The sequence below is a fragment of the Echiichthys vipera genome (genome assembly GCF_963691815.1).
Source record: "Echiichthys vipera genome assembly, chromosome: 17".
In the NCBI taxonomy this organism is placed as follows: Eukaryota; Metazoa; Chordata; class Actinopteri; order Perciformes; family Trachinidae; genus Echiichthys; species Echiichthys vipera.
In genome coordinates this window covers 9252323-9272470 of record NC_139842.1, presented here as the reverse complement: position 1 = coordinate 9272470, position 20148 = coordinate 9252323, and the positions used below count along the sequence as shown (strand labels likewise).

The window sequence follows — 20148 nt, the reverse complement described above, 5'->3', positions numbered from 1 at the left end:
AGTGGTGCATGTTGTCTTTTGTGCTCATTACTTTCCCTCAGCATCTATAATTCTTTTAACTTATAATAATGATTTACGTATGTGTGTGTGGGAATCAGAGACATTACATACTACAAGAACACTGGTTACAGACACACTGTACTTTAATGAAAGATTAGGTTAAAATAATACACTTTAATGAAAGAAGCAGACATTAAAAATCACCATAAATATGCTACATAATCCTAATCACACTTTGACTCGCTCTAACACGATTGAGTAAATGTAAGGGGCAGCTCCGTGTTAGGATATACACAAACACATGTAGGATAGATCTCATCAGCATTACGTAAAAGTGAAGATATCCCAACTGTGTAGTGGAAACTCTAGATGTGAAACCCAGGCTAATGCTTCTCAACAACATCCACTTTAAGACATCTCAGCACGCGCACACACGCGCACACACACACACACACACTAAAATGTATACCTACAAGCAGTAACACTCATACGCCAGATTTAAGAATTTAAAGTGGGCTTAAACATCACTAATTCAATCCTGATTGCCTTTAGCAAAATATGAACAAGTATTACTCATCTCACCATAAAAAAACATGGATTTCCACTGATAAAAAGCCCTCCCACTGCTTTAAGCACTCCCATACCCTTCCATCACACATAAAATGATCTACGGGTTAAACGGGCCGATATACTGTTCTCCGTTTCGGCCAGATATGTCTAAATGTGCACTTTAAACTCAAAAGGAAAACCCAAATACCTGCATCTGATGTGTAAGGTCAGATTATTTGACTCGCACCGGCCTCGACCCCCACAGAGCGAGGCGGTTTAGCGGTCATCACTCAAACACACGCTTTAAAACCCAACACGCACACGTGCCTGTGTGACTACATCTCCCAGTCTTTCACACAACACACAAACCCTGCACTCATTCAGTCCATGTCCCAGCACAACTAGCAATTGGGATAGCGATATCAGCAAATGTGTTGTCGTGGTCGCTGGAAAAAACATGAAGAACAGAAAAAGACAAAGGCATCACATGCTATTTCCTGGCAAATCCGTACGAAGTGAAAGTGTGGCACAGCGATGGCTCATACGCGGGATGAGGAAGCTACACTGGAACCTCTTTTAAGTTGAGGGGACGCAACTTTTGCAAAAGTCATGAAGAAAGATGAAGATTTCCCCTCTCAATCCCAGCCGTTGTCCTTTATCATGTGGGACAGCTCGATGATAAACTTCCCCTCCTTGTACTTCTGACTCAGCTCAAAGGCTTGTTCCTGCAGGGAGGTACACAAGGGTTATTGAAAAGTAGATTTAATCCGATTTATACCATGCTTATGTACCAGGCAGTACTAGTTTCATAAAAGACACTGCTTTCACTTTCATTTTGTGCTGCATTACTGTTAATGTACACATATGTGCATCAAAGTGAGACTGGTTTCTCAGTGCATCTCCTGGGAGCAAAATATAAATAAAAATGTACTAAAACTTTTTACCAATAATTAACAGAGCACAGCTTTGACTCACACGTTGTGCAACATTCCTACTAATTAAAATAATGTTTGCATGCAAATACGAATTAAAGTATGGTTCTTCACCAGAATTTAGTGCATCTCCTAGAAGCAAAACATTGATAAAAATGTACCCAAAAGGGACTAGCTCTTTGCCTTCTGCTCCAGACATTTGATTTTCTTTCTTGTATGCAAGTCTACTCTTCTACCCTGGACTGCAGGCAGAACATTAAGTGTTTTTCACAGGCGCTTTACGGTGTGAAAAAACAGCAGCATGACAGTTTGCTATGAGTGGAAAGTGCATTTCAAACATCAATATCATAGTCAATCATGTTCATTTACTTTTGGGAAACCCAGAATTGTCGTCACGATTTATATATTTGTGCAGCCCAATTTCAAAGCACATTTGAACTGGACACTCACACTGTCCGTCTGTACCCTGCCTCGTGCTTTAGGGTACTTGTCCCCCATCGGCCCAGGCCCGTTTGTACTCACAATGCTTCTTGCCTGCCTATACATCATCACGCTGTAACACGTCACACGCATTGATTGACGTCATGGCGATGCGTGGCTTTGTTTAAAAATCTTTCCACAGACCTCAGAGTTTTTTTGCGTCTTGTCGACTGTTTTTGAATATTTTCATCCGACCAAATCTGCAGTAAACACTCCACCTCCGCATCACACCAACGTGAACCTTTCGCCGCCATTGTTTTAAATGTCCACGCATGGTCTGTCCTTCTTTTTTCTATGTCCAGACAGGTGCACATAAAATGCAACAGGGCGCGCGCACGCTCGTGCTCGTACATGTGCAAACGTGCTTTACAAAAGCCCACCTCTCCCAAACGGTCCGTGACCAGCAAGCGGGCCACAGCTAGGCGCGGTGCGGTGCGGTTGCACTCACACTGGTCAAACGAACTAGCCTTTACCCGTAAAACCTGTTTGGGCACGGTACGGATGGACAGTGTGAGTGCGACCAGGAGTCAGTTGATTCTTTAACTTAGTGGTCACGGGTATTTGTAGCCTGCAAAATGAATACATTTATTTTAACATTGTAGCATATTATTAGTGTGAAAAAAGAGGGAATACTGTTAATATCTGGCAATGTGTGCTTTACATCGGAAACTATTGTCCATTATTATCCTATTTCCTCATGGGAATATAAAAAAAAAAACATCATGTTATCTGCAACAACATCATAATATGTGTAAAGAAAAATAAATTGGGGGTTAAAAGGTTATGGTTCTACGCATGTAAGCTTCACTGTAACTAATGTGCTCAAAAATGTGATTACATATCGGGGCTACAGCATGAGGACGATGTGGGCACCCAAAAAACTGTGATTGCTCAGCTTGGGCTGCGTGCTTTTTCTCCTACAAGTTTCTGATGCCGCTGGAGATTGCTGATGATTAAGATAACATTAAGAAAGTTGAAAACAGGCTCAGCAAGCTTCTGCTTTTCCATAAGGCACATCGGGCAAAACCATCTCCACTGCAAACCCTCTGTCCAGCGTGACTGATGTTCTCCAACACAGCGGATGACTGAATGAAAGTAAGTGCGGCAAATGCACGGCACATCATAGAACACCACATCCTGCGTATGTTTACGGGGCGCCGTCTGCAGGGGAAATCTAAGGTTGAACTGCGTTAACCCGTTCTGCCAAACATAAAAAGCAGCTACACGATGAACAAGCCAGCATATTACTCACACGCTGATGTACTCACATATTTCCAGCCCAGCGTGGTGTGACAGTTTTCACAATAGATGTCGGCGACTGCGTGAAGCCCCGTGAGCAGCAGCCTCTCCTCGGCAGGACCACAGCCGACGTTCACCCTGAAACCAGAGATGCAGTATTGTCAAATGACGGCTCCTGTCTGATTCACAGATGGCTTTGCAGCAATTGAACTACTCTCCTTACCATGCACTAAGAGACTACTGTGAACCAAACAAGGACCTCTCGTCTGATATTGTCTCTTTTAAGGGGAAAAAAAGGTCATGAAACAGTCATGGGGAGGATGTCATTTCCATGAAAGAATTTAGAACAGAGCTTAACAAAAACAGATTATCAGCATCTATTCAATTTAAACCTTGAAGTTAGATTTAGTGCTGGAGTTATTTAAGGGGCTCCTGTTTTAGGGTTAGAGACAGTGTACTTCTGACCCACCGACCCAGAAACTAGCGAGACTAAAGTAAACTTCAAGGTTCACCAGAGAGAAAATCAAATTATCTGTTGAAAATGTGGTTTGTTCAACTCCACTATTGAAATAATGAAGCGATTTGCTTGGAAAACAAAGAAGATCATAGATTCACCAACTTATTTTTGTTTCTTTGACCTACAAAAATTCTCAAGAGGCCACTCATCTAATCTGATAAGACTTTACAAGATTTGACAAAGTAGGTTTGATACATAGGAACAATTAAAAGGGGACATTTTCTTGTACTTGTCTTTTGGGTTTCTACTAGAACATGTTTACATGCTTTAATGTTTATAAACACGTTATTTTCCTCATATTTCCTGTCTGTCTGAATATACCTTTATTCACTCTCTGACTGAAACGCTCCATTTTAGCGCTGGTTTCCCTCTTACCCGCCGTCCCCAAAAAAAGACCAGTAACTACCACTTCTGTACATTCAATGTGCTGATGCGTGGTAATATCTAAAAACAAAATACTCACACAGAGTTGAAGAGGTAGGCTCGGCCTTGACTGCCTTGGAAAGACTAGGAGACATGGAGGAAAATGTGTACATCATCAAACAAAGCATAATAATAATAATTATTCATTCATCTTCAACCGCTTGTCCCTGTCGGGGTCGCGGGGGGGCTGGAGCCGATCCCAGCTGACATTGGGCGTGAGGCGGGGTAAACCCTGGACAGGACGCCAGTCTATCGCAGGGCACATAGAGACGAACAGAGACAGACAACCATTCACACCTACAGGCAATTTTAGAGTCATCAATTAACCTAACACGTGCATGTCTTTGGACTGTGGGAGGAAACCGGAGAACCCGGAGGAAACCCACGCAGACACGGGGAGAACATGCAAACTCCACACAGAAAGGCCCCAGCCAGGATGCGAACTCTTTTTATTTCCAAAATGTGATCCAACTCCAGGAGATTTATTTGTGTTCTATGTCAGTCCAGTTTTTCCAGTTTTGCTAGTTTTTAAACTATGCGAGAGTATGAGGCGATGCTATTATGAGCCACCTGAGATGATTATTAATAACAAAAGAGCAGCAGCGCACGCACCTTGGAGATGAGATCGTCATGGTTGGCCAGATGGGCGCGGCAGTGCACACAGCTGTAGCGACGGTGGCAGGAGTCCAGGTAAGCCTGGAATGTCTTGGCCTTCGTCAGCTTCACCATGGCTGAGGAGGGAGAGGGAAGGAGCAAGCAGGACGGGTGTTTGTTGTTGTACATTAAACAGGTTTTACAACAGCTGATAACACATCTAATTATAGCAATAAAAAAGACTTTCCCCCCAACATAACCTGACCTGATAAACTGTGACACAGGAACTGATTAGTCAACATTCATTCTGACAATCAATTTCAATTTTCAGACAGGTATGTGTTGGTGACAGTTGTACGAATCCTGGGCTGGCTTATATTCATCATTACTGTGTTTGGAGAGAGTGTTAAGATAAGGTCAGGCTCAGATAACTTTTGAGTTTGACACTTTTCTTTTTTTTTTTTAATCTCTTCACTCTTTTATTGACCAATTTAAATAAAAACTACGAGGTCCATTTCCACCAGTAAAAGAAAAAAAGATGAAAAGTTAGGAAGCAAAGTAGGTCCAAAGTTTATGATTAAGTTAGAGTTTTGAAGTCAAAATGATAAGGTATGATTAACGCCCTTATAACTTTGACTTAAGAAATCTAAACTTTGACTTTGTATCTCATAATTTAGATTTACAATTCTGACATTATTGTTATCATCATTTAAACATTTCATCATTTTTTATTTTCCTGGAAGAAATGAGTGTACACAGCAGCAGTTTAATCTGCCGATCATTTTAACAATTAATCAATTTGTTTTTTGGTCTATAAAACGTCAGAAAATGGTGGAAAAAATGTCGATCAGTGTTTCGCAAAGTCATGTCTTTTGTCCACAAGATGTTCTGTTCCCTGTCATGTACAAGTAAAGAAACCAGAACTTATTCACATTTATAAAGCTGGGATCAGAGTATTAGAAAAATCATCAAACTGATTATAAATAATAATAATAATAATAGTTGACAACTAATCAATTAATCTTTGCAGCTCTACATTGAATCAGAATAAGATTTATTCTCATGTATGTGTATACATACACAAGGAATTTGTCCAACGTATTTAAACAGTTACAAGAACAATTTACAGGAACACAGACTTAAGACATACAGCAAAAAAAAGCACAACGAAGTTGAACAAAGGGCAGCTAAAAAATAAACACAACTATTATGCAGACATACAAGTAGGTGAAAAACAGGTGAATAGAAAAATAAGTGCTCTAATCACGTGCTGTAATCATGTCTCTTCTTACTGTCACTGTGTGCAGAGGCTGACATAGTTAAACTGACGAAGCCTGCAGTGATATTGAACACACAGATACAGTAGGACACAGTAGGACACAGGCTACCAGGCGGGTTTGCTTCCTGGTTAATAATAAAACAACAAACAATCCTCGCCTTATTAGATGCCAACCCAAATTCAAAGTCCCTGCAAACGTGTGCTGCGCTTCTTCTGCCCCGTCCCGCACCGGTGACCGTGCGTCAGTCGCTAAATAACGACACGGCGGCCTGATACATGTGTCAGCTGCGGGAGAATGGGCCACTAGCTCGGACCTAGCTCTGCGTGTTAGCACCACGGAGGAGCTACGGACGGCGGTGCGCACTGCAGGATAATTCACCCGTCCGTCCACTCACCTGCAAATACCGAAGCTCCTCTTAGTCTACACGGCAGACCAATGTGAACCACAGCCGAAAAGCATCTAATTAAAACAGGTAACGTTATTGTGGGGTCGCCTCGCGTCCCAACAGTCGAGCACAATAAAGACAGCCTCTCCGGTCTGTTGCCGTTTTTTTTACCCGCGTCTGTTCGTTTGAATGTGAACCCGCAGACACAGTTCCTTCACGGCCTTCGGTAAAAACAGGAGCTGGGGGATCCGACAATGCTGGCAGGCTGACAGGGAGGACAGTGTGGCGGCGGCCCCGGCGGGAGAAAAATGTGGATTGTTTATGAAAACACACAGAGGAGGAAGTCTGGAGAGTGCAAAACAAATCCCCCTCGACCAATGGGAGGCGGCGGGTGACGTCTAGAATGTGGGTCAACCAATCAGAGCCGAGTTCACATGAGCCCTTTATGGCTATCAGCTTGACTGTTGATGTCTCATAAATGCTGCGTGGTGTCAAATTATTACATCTACAAGGAGCATTTCACATCCATAAAGCTACATTTAAAAAAAATCTCGACCGGCCTCTAATTCGGAATGTTTTTGAGTTTATTAATAATAAGAAAAAAGTATTTACAGGAGGAGTGGGAGCCAATCACAATTAATAATCTACTCATAGAACTGGACACCTATCTTCTTTTCTTTGTGCAATAACTTTATCAACCACTTCAGTGCAATAATTCAATCTTACTGCTCATTCCTGTCATATACAGTCATACATATTTGATCTTATACATTTCCTCTACATTGAACTTCTCTGATTTAACTTTCTGTGAATTTTATTTGACCTGTATTCTTCCATCTACCTCATACATATTTAACTAAGAGTTTATTGCTTACTGTTTATTGTTTTTTTTATACTTTCTGCATTTATTTAGCTAAGAGTTATCCTGTATTTTTTTTTTTTTACCTCCCTTAAACTCAATTTCCTTGATGGAGTTCACCCCAAAGGGATCAATAAAGAGAAATCTAAGTCTTATACAGCTGATATACTACAAGAAGGAAATGTGATTACAAAGCCTACTTTTCAATTCAATTTACAGTTTATTTATTTTGTATTTATTGTTTTATTTTTTACTTCCTTTTTAATTGTGTATTTAAGTACGCTCACTTCTTAAATTTACTTATGTTATGTCATCATAATGTAAGATTGTAATGTTAATTGAAAGGCAAGTATGATGCTGAACTGTTCTTGTTTGTGGCACATGATGTTTGTGAGAATTTGCAAATCAAGTTGTGAAAAAAATGCTGTTTGAGGGTTATGATCATATCCTGCTGATGGATTTGGGATACACTTCCTTGAGACTGGCTGCAAACTGATCACATTTACACACTGTAAGGAACAAGTATTTGCAGCTTCGTGACAAGATTCAGGAGGTCTTTGATATGTTTGGACAGGAAGGATTGGGAGGAGGTTTGATTGTTGTGGTTTCTTGATTTATCTGCATTACTGTCCCGAGGGTGTGTGTTTGCTTTATGTTGTATGCACATGATGCTCCAGCCTAAATGTGGCTAGAAAAGCAGGTCTGTTAATGAATATTTTCATTACTGATTAATCTGCATCTCCATCACAAGTTTCTGACGTCTTCATATGTTGTTTTTTTTCTGACCAACCATCCAAAACCCAAAGATATTCTGTTTACAATCATATGAAATTAAGGTAAACACCAAATAACCATATTTGAAGATTGGTATTTATTTTTCCTTGCAGAAATGGTGAAAACAATTTATTGTTTATCCCAATTGCTGCAGATTATTGTTCAAGTCAATTGACAAATCAGCAAAAAGGTTCAAGGTATTTAGTCCCAGCATGTGTAACGTGAATCTAATTCCCACTTAATGTCAATAAACCTTAGATTTCCAGAAATATTACTGTTAAAATGCCCTCTGTGTCTTTAACGGCAGCTCTGGTTGTGTGATCACGAGAGCCTTACTTCTATGGGTTTTTTATTTAAACTTTGCATCTACTGTATCAAATACCTCAGTCTGCACTGATCCACTCATATTCCATTAACCCACTTGTCACACTGCAAAGCACAGCCAAGCAGATCAGAAAAATACAGCCTTTGTTTTCAAACAGACCGGTTGATCATTATCCCAGCGGTGTGGACGGACTTTGACCGCAGCCTGGGAAATCAAGGACATAGGTGAGGTTGACTGCACATGTAAACATTCAGTGTTTATGTGCCTGTATAGTAGATGAGGGATTGTTTTGAACAAATACTATATATATAACACTGTACTCAAGCAAATTAATATATTTGTAGAAAAATAACTTTTATTTGCTTTCATTTCAAACCCACATTTGTTTTCTTTTCATCCTAATAGAGTACGAATCACTGTAAAAGCATAAACTCATGCGATCTGTCCCAGATAATTTACTTCTTAAGTCCAGCACTTGATTAAACAAATCCAAAAATGTCAGAAAATAACACGAGACAGTCGAAACAACATCACGTTTACTCTCTTATCATAAGAAACTGGATGTCAGATGATATGGGCCAGCTGGTTAAACATTCACCCCAGCTGCAAACACTCCTAGCACCACTTTTTTCACAAACTGACAAGTGAAATAAAACAAAACTCTGGACTATACCAACAAACACAGAGATAAAAATCGTAGCTCTGGGTCACAGACTAAAAAAGATGATTCCTTACATAATCCATCCAGATCAAAGCATTTTTATTGAATAAGTCATCCAGTAAAACACACAGACTGTTCAGTTTTATACATTATTAGTCTCCCCAGCAAACAGGAGCCTCCATAGTGTTCCTTGATGCAGAAAAAGCTTTTGATGAGATAAATCTGAAATGGATATTTGCCTCATTGGAGAAATTTGGCTTTGGAGCATCCTCAGAATGTCCAGTTATTCTATGAAGTGGACCAAACCCACTATCTTGCACAGTTGGAAAGCAAAATACTCAAAACTACCTCTGTGGTAGTTCCCCACAATCTCAGCATTGCTGTTGCGGCTGGTAACAAAAACATATAGGATGCATTCACACCAAATCAGGCTTTGCAGCAAATACTGCAGGGTTTGTGTGGCGATGTAGGAGTGTCACTTAAATGTCCAGTTTGTGTGACGCCGTGTTGTCTCAATCCAGAAGGTGGCCTTTCCCACGGGCATCTTCCGGTCCAATCACCTGTTACGTGATTGGCCACTGCAGAGTGACGTTAGGGTTGAGTTTCACCAAAAGTTGATTGTGTTTCAACTTTTCCCCACAAGCCACTGTGTTTTTTTTTTGCCATCCCCTGTGGTCGCTATCGCCGCAGTGTAAACACAATACCCATACTCGAATGAATGGCCATTTTCACCGCAACGCCTGAATTGGTGTGAGCGCAGCCTTAGATTTGTTGCTGAGAAAGAATCCCTGACTGTTTCTTTAATCTCAGGGCTGTGTCTGACATACTTAGGGTGGAGGCCGTAGAAATGAACAAGTTGCAGATAATTCTATCAACAGTGATTAAGGATTGAGATTATAATGAGTTGAATGATAGTTGTGTTCGCACTGCATGGGGTTTAATAGTTCGACAAACAACTCCTCCACTAATCTTGTCACAGTAAAAAATAAATGGGTCTCGCATGTACTTCTCTTTCACACTCTTTTCTTTACATAATCCTCTTTCATCAGGGATCTGGGTTATTGATTGCTGTCACGTGAGGCTGTGTTTGGGGTCAATCCTGACTCCTGTTTCTGCCGAGGTAGCTCGACAGAAGCGTCGGGTAGTCACTCATCACCCCTGTGGCCCCCACTTCAAACGCAGCCTTTATGTCTTCGTCTTCATTGCACACAAACAGATGCACCTGCAATAACAGTTATATTGCTCAACTGTAAAGATCTGTTTCAGGCCCTGGACACCAGAACATACTTAAAATCACATTCTCAAACACAGGTGTAAAGCCAATGTCAACAAAACTAGGGTGAAAGTTTAAATCATATAGCGTCTGTTTCCCTTTCATCCTTTGTGCAATATTGAGCGTCAGCACGTGACTTCAACGTGAATAAAACACAAACCCTGTTGTCCTACGTATGGAGGGTAGTAGTTGTCCCAGATATGACGGACAAATAAAATAGATATCAGCATAAATCGCTGCTTGTTGAGACTACAGTTTATACAAATATTTGATATCTATGCCATGGCAGCAGCATTGTCATATTCCTGATAAATTCCTGTGTACTGTACACATACTAGAATGTAAAGTGGATTTATGTACATTTAACACATTGCCCATTGATATGATAAATTCTGTGTTATAGAGATCTTGTTCTACTTTCTATTTTGATGTTTTTAATATGTCTACTAAGATGTCTACTGTTTCCTTGAGTGTGGAGCTCTTCCAATCCCATCCTTGTTTTCATGTGAATAATGAGGGGGAGAGCTCTTCTTTGTCCCTACCTCAGAATTACTCAAATGCGTTGAGGCCCTCAGCAGCTGACAAGGACGTGACATATGACTTCAGTTGTTTTCATGCTCCAACTATTCAGTGACCACTCATGGCCTAATGACAGGAGTGACCTCATCCCAGCGGATATTGCTCACATCGGGTAAGAGGTGATGCATCCAAGACACTCAGAGAGGCTGCGAGAGCGTTACTGTTTGACTCTGATGATATACTGAAAGTGTAATGTGCGTTTAACCATTAAGTGGTTTTGTTAAGTCCTACGGTTCACAGGCAGGGACAAGAAAAAAAAATCTACTTTTTCATTCTCGTTTTTGCACCAGGGAATTATGATGTGAGGTTTTTCCTTTCACCGATATACCCAGGAGCTCTTCACCAGTAGAGAAGGATAAACACTGGGTCATACAAGTCAGATTTTTAATGACTTAATTGTGTTTCCTTCTTTTTATCTAAACTTTCTATGCATTTCTGTGATGCACCTAAACATACTATACTCAGCTTTTATGCATGCATGTGGTTGCGTACCTGAATTCCACGGGCTGCGAGGTGTTTAAAAAGGCTCTTCCTCATTGTTACTCTGAAATGACAGCATGCATGAATATATGAATAATTCAGTTCTTACACAAACAGCAGTAAAGCATAAACTAGAATTTGCTGATATTAAGATGCATAATTGTACCCCAAAATGCTTTAATTCTGCATAAAAGCTTCATCCCAAGCATATAATGTTCTCAGTGATGCTTTAAAGGTCCCATATTGTAAAAATGTGACATCTCCGTGTCTTTAAAAAAATATATAAAGCAGATTGAGGTGCTGTTTAAATACTGTGAAAGTATCCAAAACACTCAATCTGCAGAGAAATGCACACAGCCCGTATTCAGAAACTGTGTCTTTAAATGAGCCACCAGGACTTGTGTACGGTTGTGATGTCAAAACTATACTATACAGCATATAGGTAGAAAGTGCCGCTAAGTCATTACAGTCATTCCCCGGCTGCAATGACGACACAGAGAGCACAGAGAGCGCAGATGCTGAAGACCTGGAAATGCTGACCAATCAGAGCAGACTGGGCTTAAGAGACATGCCCCAAAACCGCACATTGCAGACAGAGGTTGAATACAAGTACACTGTTTTTTTAAACATTAAACCTGAAAATGTGCATAATAACGGTCCTTTAAGGTTTTTTCCACAGCATGTTTGGTAATGATCCTCTCATTACCGTTTCAAATTTCTACACCAAAAGAAAATGAGTAAGGAAGGCTGCAGCGGAAACTCACTTTTCTAACAAGGAGATGGCCAGTGTGTTCCTCAGGATGCCCTGCTCAGGAATGTACGTCCTTCAGTACACACAGAGAGAGAGAAAGAAACAATAGATACATCTGTACTGTGACACATTTATCTCAAACAGAACATGCGGCGACAGAAGAAGAATCTCAGAACACATGAAATCAGATTAATGTATCAGCTGGCCTGCAGCCAAGTTAACGTAAAACTCAGATTAACATGTGGGATGCAGCTGCGACGTACAGTCACAGTCTGAGCAGTGAGGGAGGAAGGAATCTCTGTATAACAAACACACAAACACACACACATATGGACTCAACATGTAGAGACACACACTCCTGCAGCCACACCTGTTGAAGATGCGTGGCAGGTAGAACTGCAGTAAACTCTCTCCCAGTGGCACAAAGGGCAGCAGGCCACTGTAGAAGAGAAGCAGAAGCAGCACACCTCGACTCAAAGAGAAACTGTACGGCATGGAGCCGTTCTACAGGGAAGCAGAGAGAGAGAGAGTGTCAACACAGACACAGTTTACTGCTGAACTCCAGCTGCTTTGATCAAGCAATACCTATATTATAAGAGGAAAGAAGCGTGACAATAGCTGTGAATTGATAGTAAAATGCTGCACGAGTAACTTTGTCTCCCCCAGGTGGTCTATGTACCGTTCTGCGGCATTCCTTCAAGATGCTGCCGTTCACAGAGGCCCAGACAGTGAGCTCCTCTCTGTTGTAGCTTCGAACCAAGTCAGACACCTGCACACAGACAAGAGAGGGTCACAGATGAAATGCAGTGGAGGAAGAAGTATTCAGATCCTTAACTTAAGTAAAAGTACTAGTTTCGCAGTGTGAAAATACACCAATGCAAGTAAAAGTCCTGCCTTTAAAACCTTATTTAAGTATGTCGATATGATCAGCTACATGTGTAGAAAGTATGCAAAAGTAAAATCAACCAACACTCATTATGCAGTAAAAGGTTTCCTGTCAGTACTTTTGATGTTTTATTATTTATGATGTTTCTGGATGAATATTACTGCTGCCTCAATGTGTGTGTGTTGCATTTAACTGCTAATTTACTTATTTATTTTAGGACTTTTACGAATATATTTTAATATTCATTTCTATTTATAGGTATGTGTATATAGTGAAACTGCCAAACTGAGTTTTGTTGTTTTGCCCTATACAATGACAATAAAGTATCTATCTATTTAAAGTTGTTCTAATTTTAGCTCCTTATACTGTTGTAGTTTAATCTACAGAAACGCAGCTTTGTGATAATGGATCCAAGAGGGGTTTTAAATCGTATATTGAGCTTAAGAATAGGACAATTTTCTCGACACACAAAGGAAAACTTCATCCTGCAGACGATCTGATTTTTTTCTTTTTGTTTTCACTGGACATGGATGGTATGACAAATTGTAATGTGACGAGTAACAACTGTAATGGAGTAAAAAGTAAAATATTTACCCATGAGGTGCAGTGGAGTCGAAGTATAAAGTGGCATAAAAGGGACATACTCAAGAAAGTATCATAAAATTGTACTTTACACCGTACTTGAGTAAATGTACTTAGTTACATTCCACCACCGAGCACATGTGAAGAATAATGAGATATGAGCATGTACTGTATCATTGACTTCAAAAGAGATCCCTTTTACATGTTGGAGTATGTTGGAAATTAGCAACAACTAAACAAAACACACAATCTGCAGTGCTGTGTACAGTGCCTGTAATTTAAATCTCATCACCACAAACACTCTTGACATTTGACTGGATAACCGCTGAGCAGCGCAAAAGCATGAACACATTCTTTCACATCATTTGAAAAGTGCTGAAGCTGCTCTGGTAAGAGTTGTGTGTGTTGTTTTTGGTGTATTGTACCTTTTCTATCAACTGTTTGTTGTTCTCCTTGATCTCAATGCTGACGGGCAGTTCAGGGAACTTCCTGAACACGTCCTCCAGCAGTGCGAACTTCCTGTCTGCACCGCTGCTGTAGCGACCTGGAGGAGGCGTGAAAACGGAGGTCACACACGCACACACGCACACACACACACACACACACACACACACCCATGCACACACACGCACACACACACGCACACACGCACACACACACAAACACACAATACACACACACACACGCACACACGCACACACACACACGCGCACACACACACACACACACGCACACACACACACACACACACCCTTGCACACACACGCACACACACACGCACACACACACACACACACACACACACGCACACACGCACACACACACACACACAATACACACACACAATACACACACACACACACACACCTAGTGACTCACTTCTTCTGAATGTCTTTTTGTTAATGATTGGCCATCAGTAAATGAGAGGAGGAACTCACCTGCATAGAATGTCACCTCCAGTCTCTCTTTATACAGAGGCAAGTCCTGAAATAATTGAAAGTGATATTAAAAGGTTATACTATCATGATATTGCTTGTGATTGCCATGCAGATATGGACATGCTGTACATCTTGAGATATTCTTGGTGTAGTGTGGAGTTGGGACATGGGACCTGACTGGATGCAAAGTCAAACATTTACTTGAAGGTAATCCAATAATCCGGTAATCCCGCTCTACTCAAACTCACAGTTGGATGTTTGAACTTCACTGTGCAGACTGATGCATGTGCAAATGTTGTCTGACTAGCATTTATGCGCTGTGGAAGTGGAAAGTTGTTCTGTGCTCATTGGAAATCTGGTTTAAATGGGCGGGCCTACAAACATGATTTGTGACATCACATAGTTTGGGAGTCAATCCTGTTCAAATTTGCAATTTATAAAGAAACTTGTGATGTAGAAACATAAAGCTGCCAGAGCACATACTGAGAACGGGGCTGCAGTGAAGTAAGAGACAGTTTGTGTCTAGCAGGAAAATGTTAGATATGAATTCACAATGATAAAACTAGTATATTCATACAGTAGATCTCTTTTTTAAGGAATTTAATATGGAAATTATACTTTTTTTGCAGAAAAAAAACACACATTTTTTTGTTCCAAGCAGACAATTTCTGCATACATGTCTTAAAGGGGAATGTGTGTATTATTTACTCTGGACTTTTTCTCATGTATTTCCTTGTTTTTAAAAAACAAAATTGGTCCAGTATTGAGCACGAGCACTGCAGCTGACCACTCTGAACCGGGCTGAAATGTGATCGACTGGGGCATCTGCGCATGAAAGACATCTAAAGGTGAACAAGTACTCTTATTTTGTTAGGGAAACCCAGGTGGATATAAATAGCCTAATCCTCTTGCAGATTACTGTGAATGTAAATTTAAACATGTCTCTCTTCAGCACACACAACCCTCCGTGCTCATTGTTGTTGTTGACTCAGGTTAATGGTGGCTTGTAGCAGGTTTTTTATGTTTTACATTCACAGGGTGTCCCCAAAAAACTTTAAATAATTGCTACGTAGGTGTTCAATACATTTTCAAAATGTAATAGAAATTCACCGCCTGTTCTCAGACTGACGGCCGTTGTGGTCGAGAAACTGCTCACAACGCAAAGCAATGGAATCACACACATCACAAAACACTTCCCTTGGTATTTGCGTGTATTTTCGTTCTATTGTTGCTCTCAAGGCAGCGACTGTTGCAGGTCTCATAGAGTATACTTTAGCTTTAAGGTATCCGTTAGTTATCAGCTGCTAAAGTGTGTATACATCTGTTTGGGACACTCTGTATATACATATCAGGGGCCAGACCCCACAGCAGCATTAATAAGGTTAACTGAAAAGACCCACTGAAGTAAAAATATTGACCTGAAGTAATGCAGTAACATGAGTCGTGGCTCCAAGGCATCATGGGTAAGTTTAAAGTGAGTATTTGGCCTTCTGTGCAGCTATTCTGCACAATAAACTGAGCACATGACTAACTTTAAACATAGAGCGATATTTATTTGCCAAGATGAGAATCCCTTTCTCTTGTTTTTTGCTAACAAACCTTTTCCACTTCCTGTTTGGCCTCGACCAGAGCTTATGTCACAGCATGACCTCATGACCTTTGTCCTTACGCTTTGTCCTGACCGACAGCCCCCATAGGAGCTGACCTCTCACCTGTAGTCTGAGTGAGGAGGCGGTGACGTTGTGGCCGGTCTGCCTCAGCAGATTCTCATCATGTGACACAACCACATGTCCGTCACACGTCAAGTGACAGTCCATCTCCAGCATCTGCGTGCCCTGCTGCACGGCGCTGCAGACAGAAGTACAGTACAGAAAGAGGTAAGATGAGAATACACGTTTGGCTGCTAGAGTGAGAGAGCTTTACCCCACTTCTGCTCCTCTAACAAGACACTTCAGGGGAATTGGGTAAAATCTTTAACTAATAGATGTCACCATGAAACTTCCCCAGTGATCTACTTACATTTAGACAATTCTTTTTCGTATTAAACATTATCTGAAATGTTATATTTAAATATGCAAATGAGGCATTCTTTTGTAAAATATGTGCTAATTTGCATACATTTCCAGAACATTAGATAAAGCCAGGTTAAAAAGTTTTGTTTCATTTTGTTGACATATGCAAATCAAAGGTTTTTACAGAGCGGATTTAGGATATCTCTTTTTATCACTCCATAAATCAGAGAATACTGTCAAGAGCCATGAAAAAAACTTGTTTTTAGGAATAAAATGTTCTATAATTGAGCAACCCCCACTGTAAAAACCTGGATATAGATAGAAATTAAAGTGGACACTTTGTGGATGCAAGTGCTGCTGAAGTGAAGATTTCTGGCTCACTTTGACGAAACGGCCTTTAAAGTGATGTATTGTCAGACTCACACTCCAGGTGAAGAGGGTAAACACGATAGATGTCACCGTGAAACTTCCTCGGTTGGCGACTTACATTAAGAAAATTATTTTTGTATTACAAGTTTTCTGAAATGTTATGTTTAAATATACGAATGAGGCATTATCTACTTCTAAATGTTGGTGGAATCAGGAGAAATCTGGACTTAGACTTAGACTTAGACTAAGACTCCTCTTTATTGATCCTTTGGGATGACTCTCGCAAGGATATTGACTTTCCAGCAGCTTAAAAACAAGAGTGAGGTATAAAAAATAGAGTATAGGATAACCAGTAAACTCTTAGCTTAATAAATACAGAAAGTATAAAAAAAAAATCAATAAACAGTAAACAATAAAGTTGTATAAGATACAATTTGTATGACTGTATATGACAGAAATGAGCAGTAAAATGACATTATTGCACAAAAAAAGAAGATAAGTGTCCAGGTATGTAAATACATAGATGCAAATAGACCCTGTGTAGTAAAATAAACACCTAAATGTTTATTTTGGACACTATGAGAGAAGATTAGACTAGAAGACTGTTATAGAAGCAAAATAGCCCAAGATGTCAATGCGAACACTCACCCACACAACAAAAAAGAAGAGAACAAAACACTTTTTTATGTTTTCATCGGTTGGGTGTTTCGTTCTGTCGTACTTGGCTGTGTGGGTGTATGTTGCCCTTTGTTGTCTTTGTTTCATGTTTTGTTTGTGTTTCTAGGGTTGTTTTTTTAAATGCATGAAAAAAGGGTGTTTTTGCCTGTGGTGCACCGTCTCTTAAATGCTACATTTACAGGAAACAACGTCATCTATGTAAAACAATGAATATAGCAAACAAAGGGCTGTGTCCATGGTTACTTTTCTTTCATGAACAGCAGCACGTCATTTATACCGTTTTAGGATTTTTGCACATGGATTTCCACATAATCGGTTTTCATCATCGTCATCATGTTAACATCTCACAGGGACAATTTATCAGTCAGCTTCCGAGGCCGAAAGAAAAGATGGACTCTGATGGAAACTGAACGGTGCTCAGTTGGTCACAGGCCTTCAGAGCAGTTTCTGAGAGCACAGCTCACCTCTTGAGTCTAGTACTCACTGTGTGAACGCCTCCATCGTGCTCTCGATCCTCTCTCCACATCCTAGAGACAAACAAAGGAGTTATGACTGAGAAACACTTACATTAAGTCTATACCTTCCTTGCAGCACATGATGAGGTGATCCAATATTTGTCTTCTCTTTTCAACATGCTCCTTGTTAGTTCATTTATTTGCAGAAGCTTAACAACATCTCTGTGGGGCAACAGTGTGCAAAAGAAAGTGGATGAAACCGCCTTTTAAACAACAAAAAAAAAAAACGTAAATAGTAAAACATCCCTTCATCTATCTCTTTGGCTACTTGCAGTTTCTGTGGACCCTTACCTCCTCTGTGTGAGATGTGTGTGCAGTAAAAGGCCGTGCGTTTCCTCTTGTGGAGAATGAGGGGATTCTTCAGCAGGTACACCGAGGTGAGAGTGTATCCACCCAGAGCTGGGAGGATGAAGTACAGAAAACTGCTCATCTTTCCTTCACAAATACGTCCAGTGTGCTCCTGACTGAGCCTCTGCACGACCTCGCGTACAAAAAAGTTGATTAAAAACACTGACCGACCACCACTGAGCCGACAAGTGTGTCATTCAGCACAAGATAATTAAGATCCAACAACAATCCTCCTTTGTGTGAACAGATTCAAAAGCTCTCGGCCCCTCTCGGACGATAAGAAGGAACTGGACAGACTGGTTAGTCTGAAGTAAGTCTCCTTCTTGCTTCTTCAGAGCTGTAAAAATCTGTTAATAAAGCACCAGCGCTTAACTCAGAGCTCACCTCACTTCTCTCTCTCTCTCTGGCCTCTCCCCTCCCTGTGGCAATACTATTTCACTCTCTTTAACCTGCTTTTGTTCAGTGGGATATTGGTGGCTTTGTGTGTGTCACACCTGGACACATCTGCAAACACTTTTCGAGGATTTTTTTTTATTCTGCCTCATTTATTAGAGTGAAATCACTCATTAGTAATGCAACATGCATCATATGATAAATAAACAGCTGTTTGCATTGATTGTCCTTTCCATATTTCATGTGTTGATGTGAACTTGAGCACAGACTACAGTTTGATAAGAGACAAAAGGCATCACAGGGAGTGCAGCAGCAGGATTCTTAGCCTGTGTGTGTTTGACAAAGGGGATGTGGTGTGTGCAGAGATATGTAAACTCAACTCTGACCCACACGGCCAGAAATATGTATATAAAAAAAAGGCATGCACGCTCGCCATACATACAGCACAACGTCAGCAGAGCGAAGTGCTGTATTGTTCAGGTTCAATAGCAAAGCTGGAATGCAACAAACAAATGCAGACAGGCTGAGCCCGCTCTGAAATGTTACAAGCCTGGTTTTCACCAGAATGGGGGAAATCTATTCACGGCAGCGCATTGTTACTTTTTCCAGCATTTTCTCACTTTTGCAGGTGTCTCCTTTTTATTTCACACACAAAATAGTCCTGAGTCATGGTCAAACTTTCCTGTTTTCAGACAGATTTTTTGACTTAAAAGCATTCCAGTGACGGCCAAAGGCTCTGGGAATGTCAGGGTGGGATGGAGAAGCAATGCTCAGACATGTTATAGGACGGTGGGAAAGCTGTACGGCTGGAAAAGCAAGTTGGCTTTCACGGTGAGATGCCACACGACTCTGTTCATTTCCATGACTCTTGAAACCTCTGGAGCCGGTTTCACAAGCATATTTTAGATTGTACTGTTAGTCTTCGTTTTCCTCTGAGCTTAGTCTGATGCAAGTTACAGAGTCTCACAAAAATAAGGATTTTAAAAAAAATTAGCTATACCCCGAGGCCATGTTTCCACGGTAACAATCAGTGACACCTGCTGAACAGTGTCTCCACGGTAACAGTCATGGACGACCTTCTGAAGAGCGCCACCGAAGACATGACCAGTGGTTTTCATCTGCAAAACTAAGCAGAGTTAATGAGGCCTGCACCTCAGCAGCTACAGCTCTGCTCCACGTCTGCTGACCTCTCCTTTAACTGGAGGATTGCTCCGTTCATTCTCTTTGCTGTAAAATGTCTTGGTAACTAATTGATGACTCTAAAAAATTGCCCTTAGGTGTGAATGGTTGTCTGTCTCTGTTTGTCTTTGTGCCCTGTGATAGACT

General features: G+C 40.8%; 2 protein-coding genes across 3 annotated transcripts; both read right to left on the bottom strand.

The window, feature by feature from the left end:
• Positions 1-131: 131 nt before the first annotated feature.
• ypel3 (yippee-like 3) lies at positions 132-6714 on the bottom strand. Of its 2 annotated transcripts, none has more exons than XM_083931873.1 (5): positions 6409-6714; positions 4753-4871; positions 4181-4224; positions 3230-3338; positions 132-1274 (listed from the first exon to the last, which is right to left on the bottom strand). In XM_083931873.1, exons 2-5 carry the CDS (start codon positions 4867-4869, stop codon positions 1185-1187), a joined length of 360 nt encoding a protein of 119 aa, XP_083787999.1. In that variant the 5' UTR covers positions 4870-4871; positions 6409-6714; the 3' UTR covers positions 132-1184. The 2 variants fall into 2 exon arrangements, with proteins under 2 accessions (XP_083787999.1, XP_083788000.1); XM_083931874.1 differs by having other exon boundaries at positions 6571-6714.
• Positions 6715-10111: 3397 nt separating this feature from the next.
• On the bottom strand, positions 10112-18511 carry gdpd3a (glycerophosphodiester phosphodiesterase domain containing 3a; the record flags this gene model as incomplete). Its single annotated transcript, XM_083930761.1, has 10 exons — positions 10112-10240; positions 11363-11414; positions 12115-12174; positions 12472-12605; positions 12781-12870; positions 13995-14113; positions 14508-14553; positions 16220-16355; positions 18051-18093; positions 18373-18511. The coding sequence occupies 10 exons, from the start codon at positions 18509-18511 to the stop codon at positions 10112-10114; spliced, it is 948 nt and encodes a 315-aa protein (XP_083786887.1).
• Between the last annotated feature and the right edge of the window lie 1637 nt (positions 18512-20148).

What these genes read in the sequence shown, in the direction of transcription:
- ypel3 (XM_083931873.1), bottom strand. Translation starts at nt 4,869, where the DNA reads ATGGTGAAGCTGACGAAGGCCAAGACATTCCAGGCTTACCTGGACTCC. An exon ending in ATGACGATCTCATCTCCAAG is followed by an intron (nt 4,225 to 4,752) that starts GTGCGTGCGCTG and finishes CATGTCTCCTAG; the next exon opens with TCTTTCCAAGGCAGTCAAGG. An exon ending in GCCTACCTCTTCAACTCTGT is followed by an intron (nt 3,339 to 4,180) that starts GTGAGTATTTTG and finishes CTCTGGTTTCAG; the next exon opens with GGTGAACGTCGGCTGTGGTC.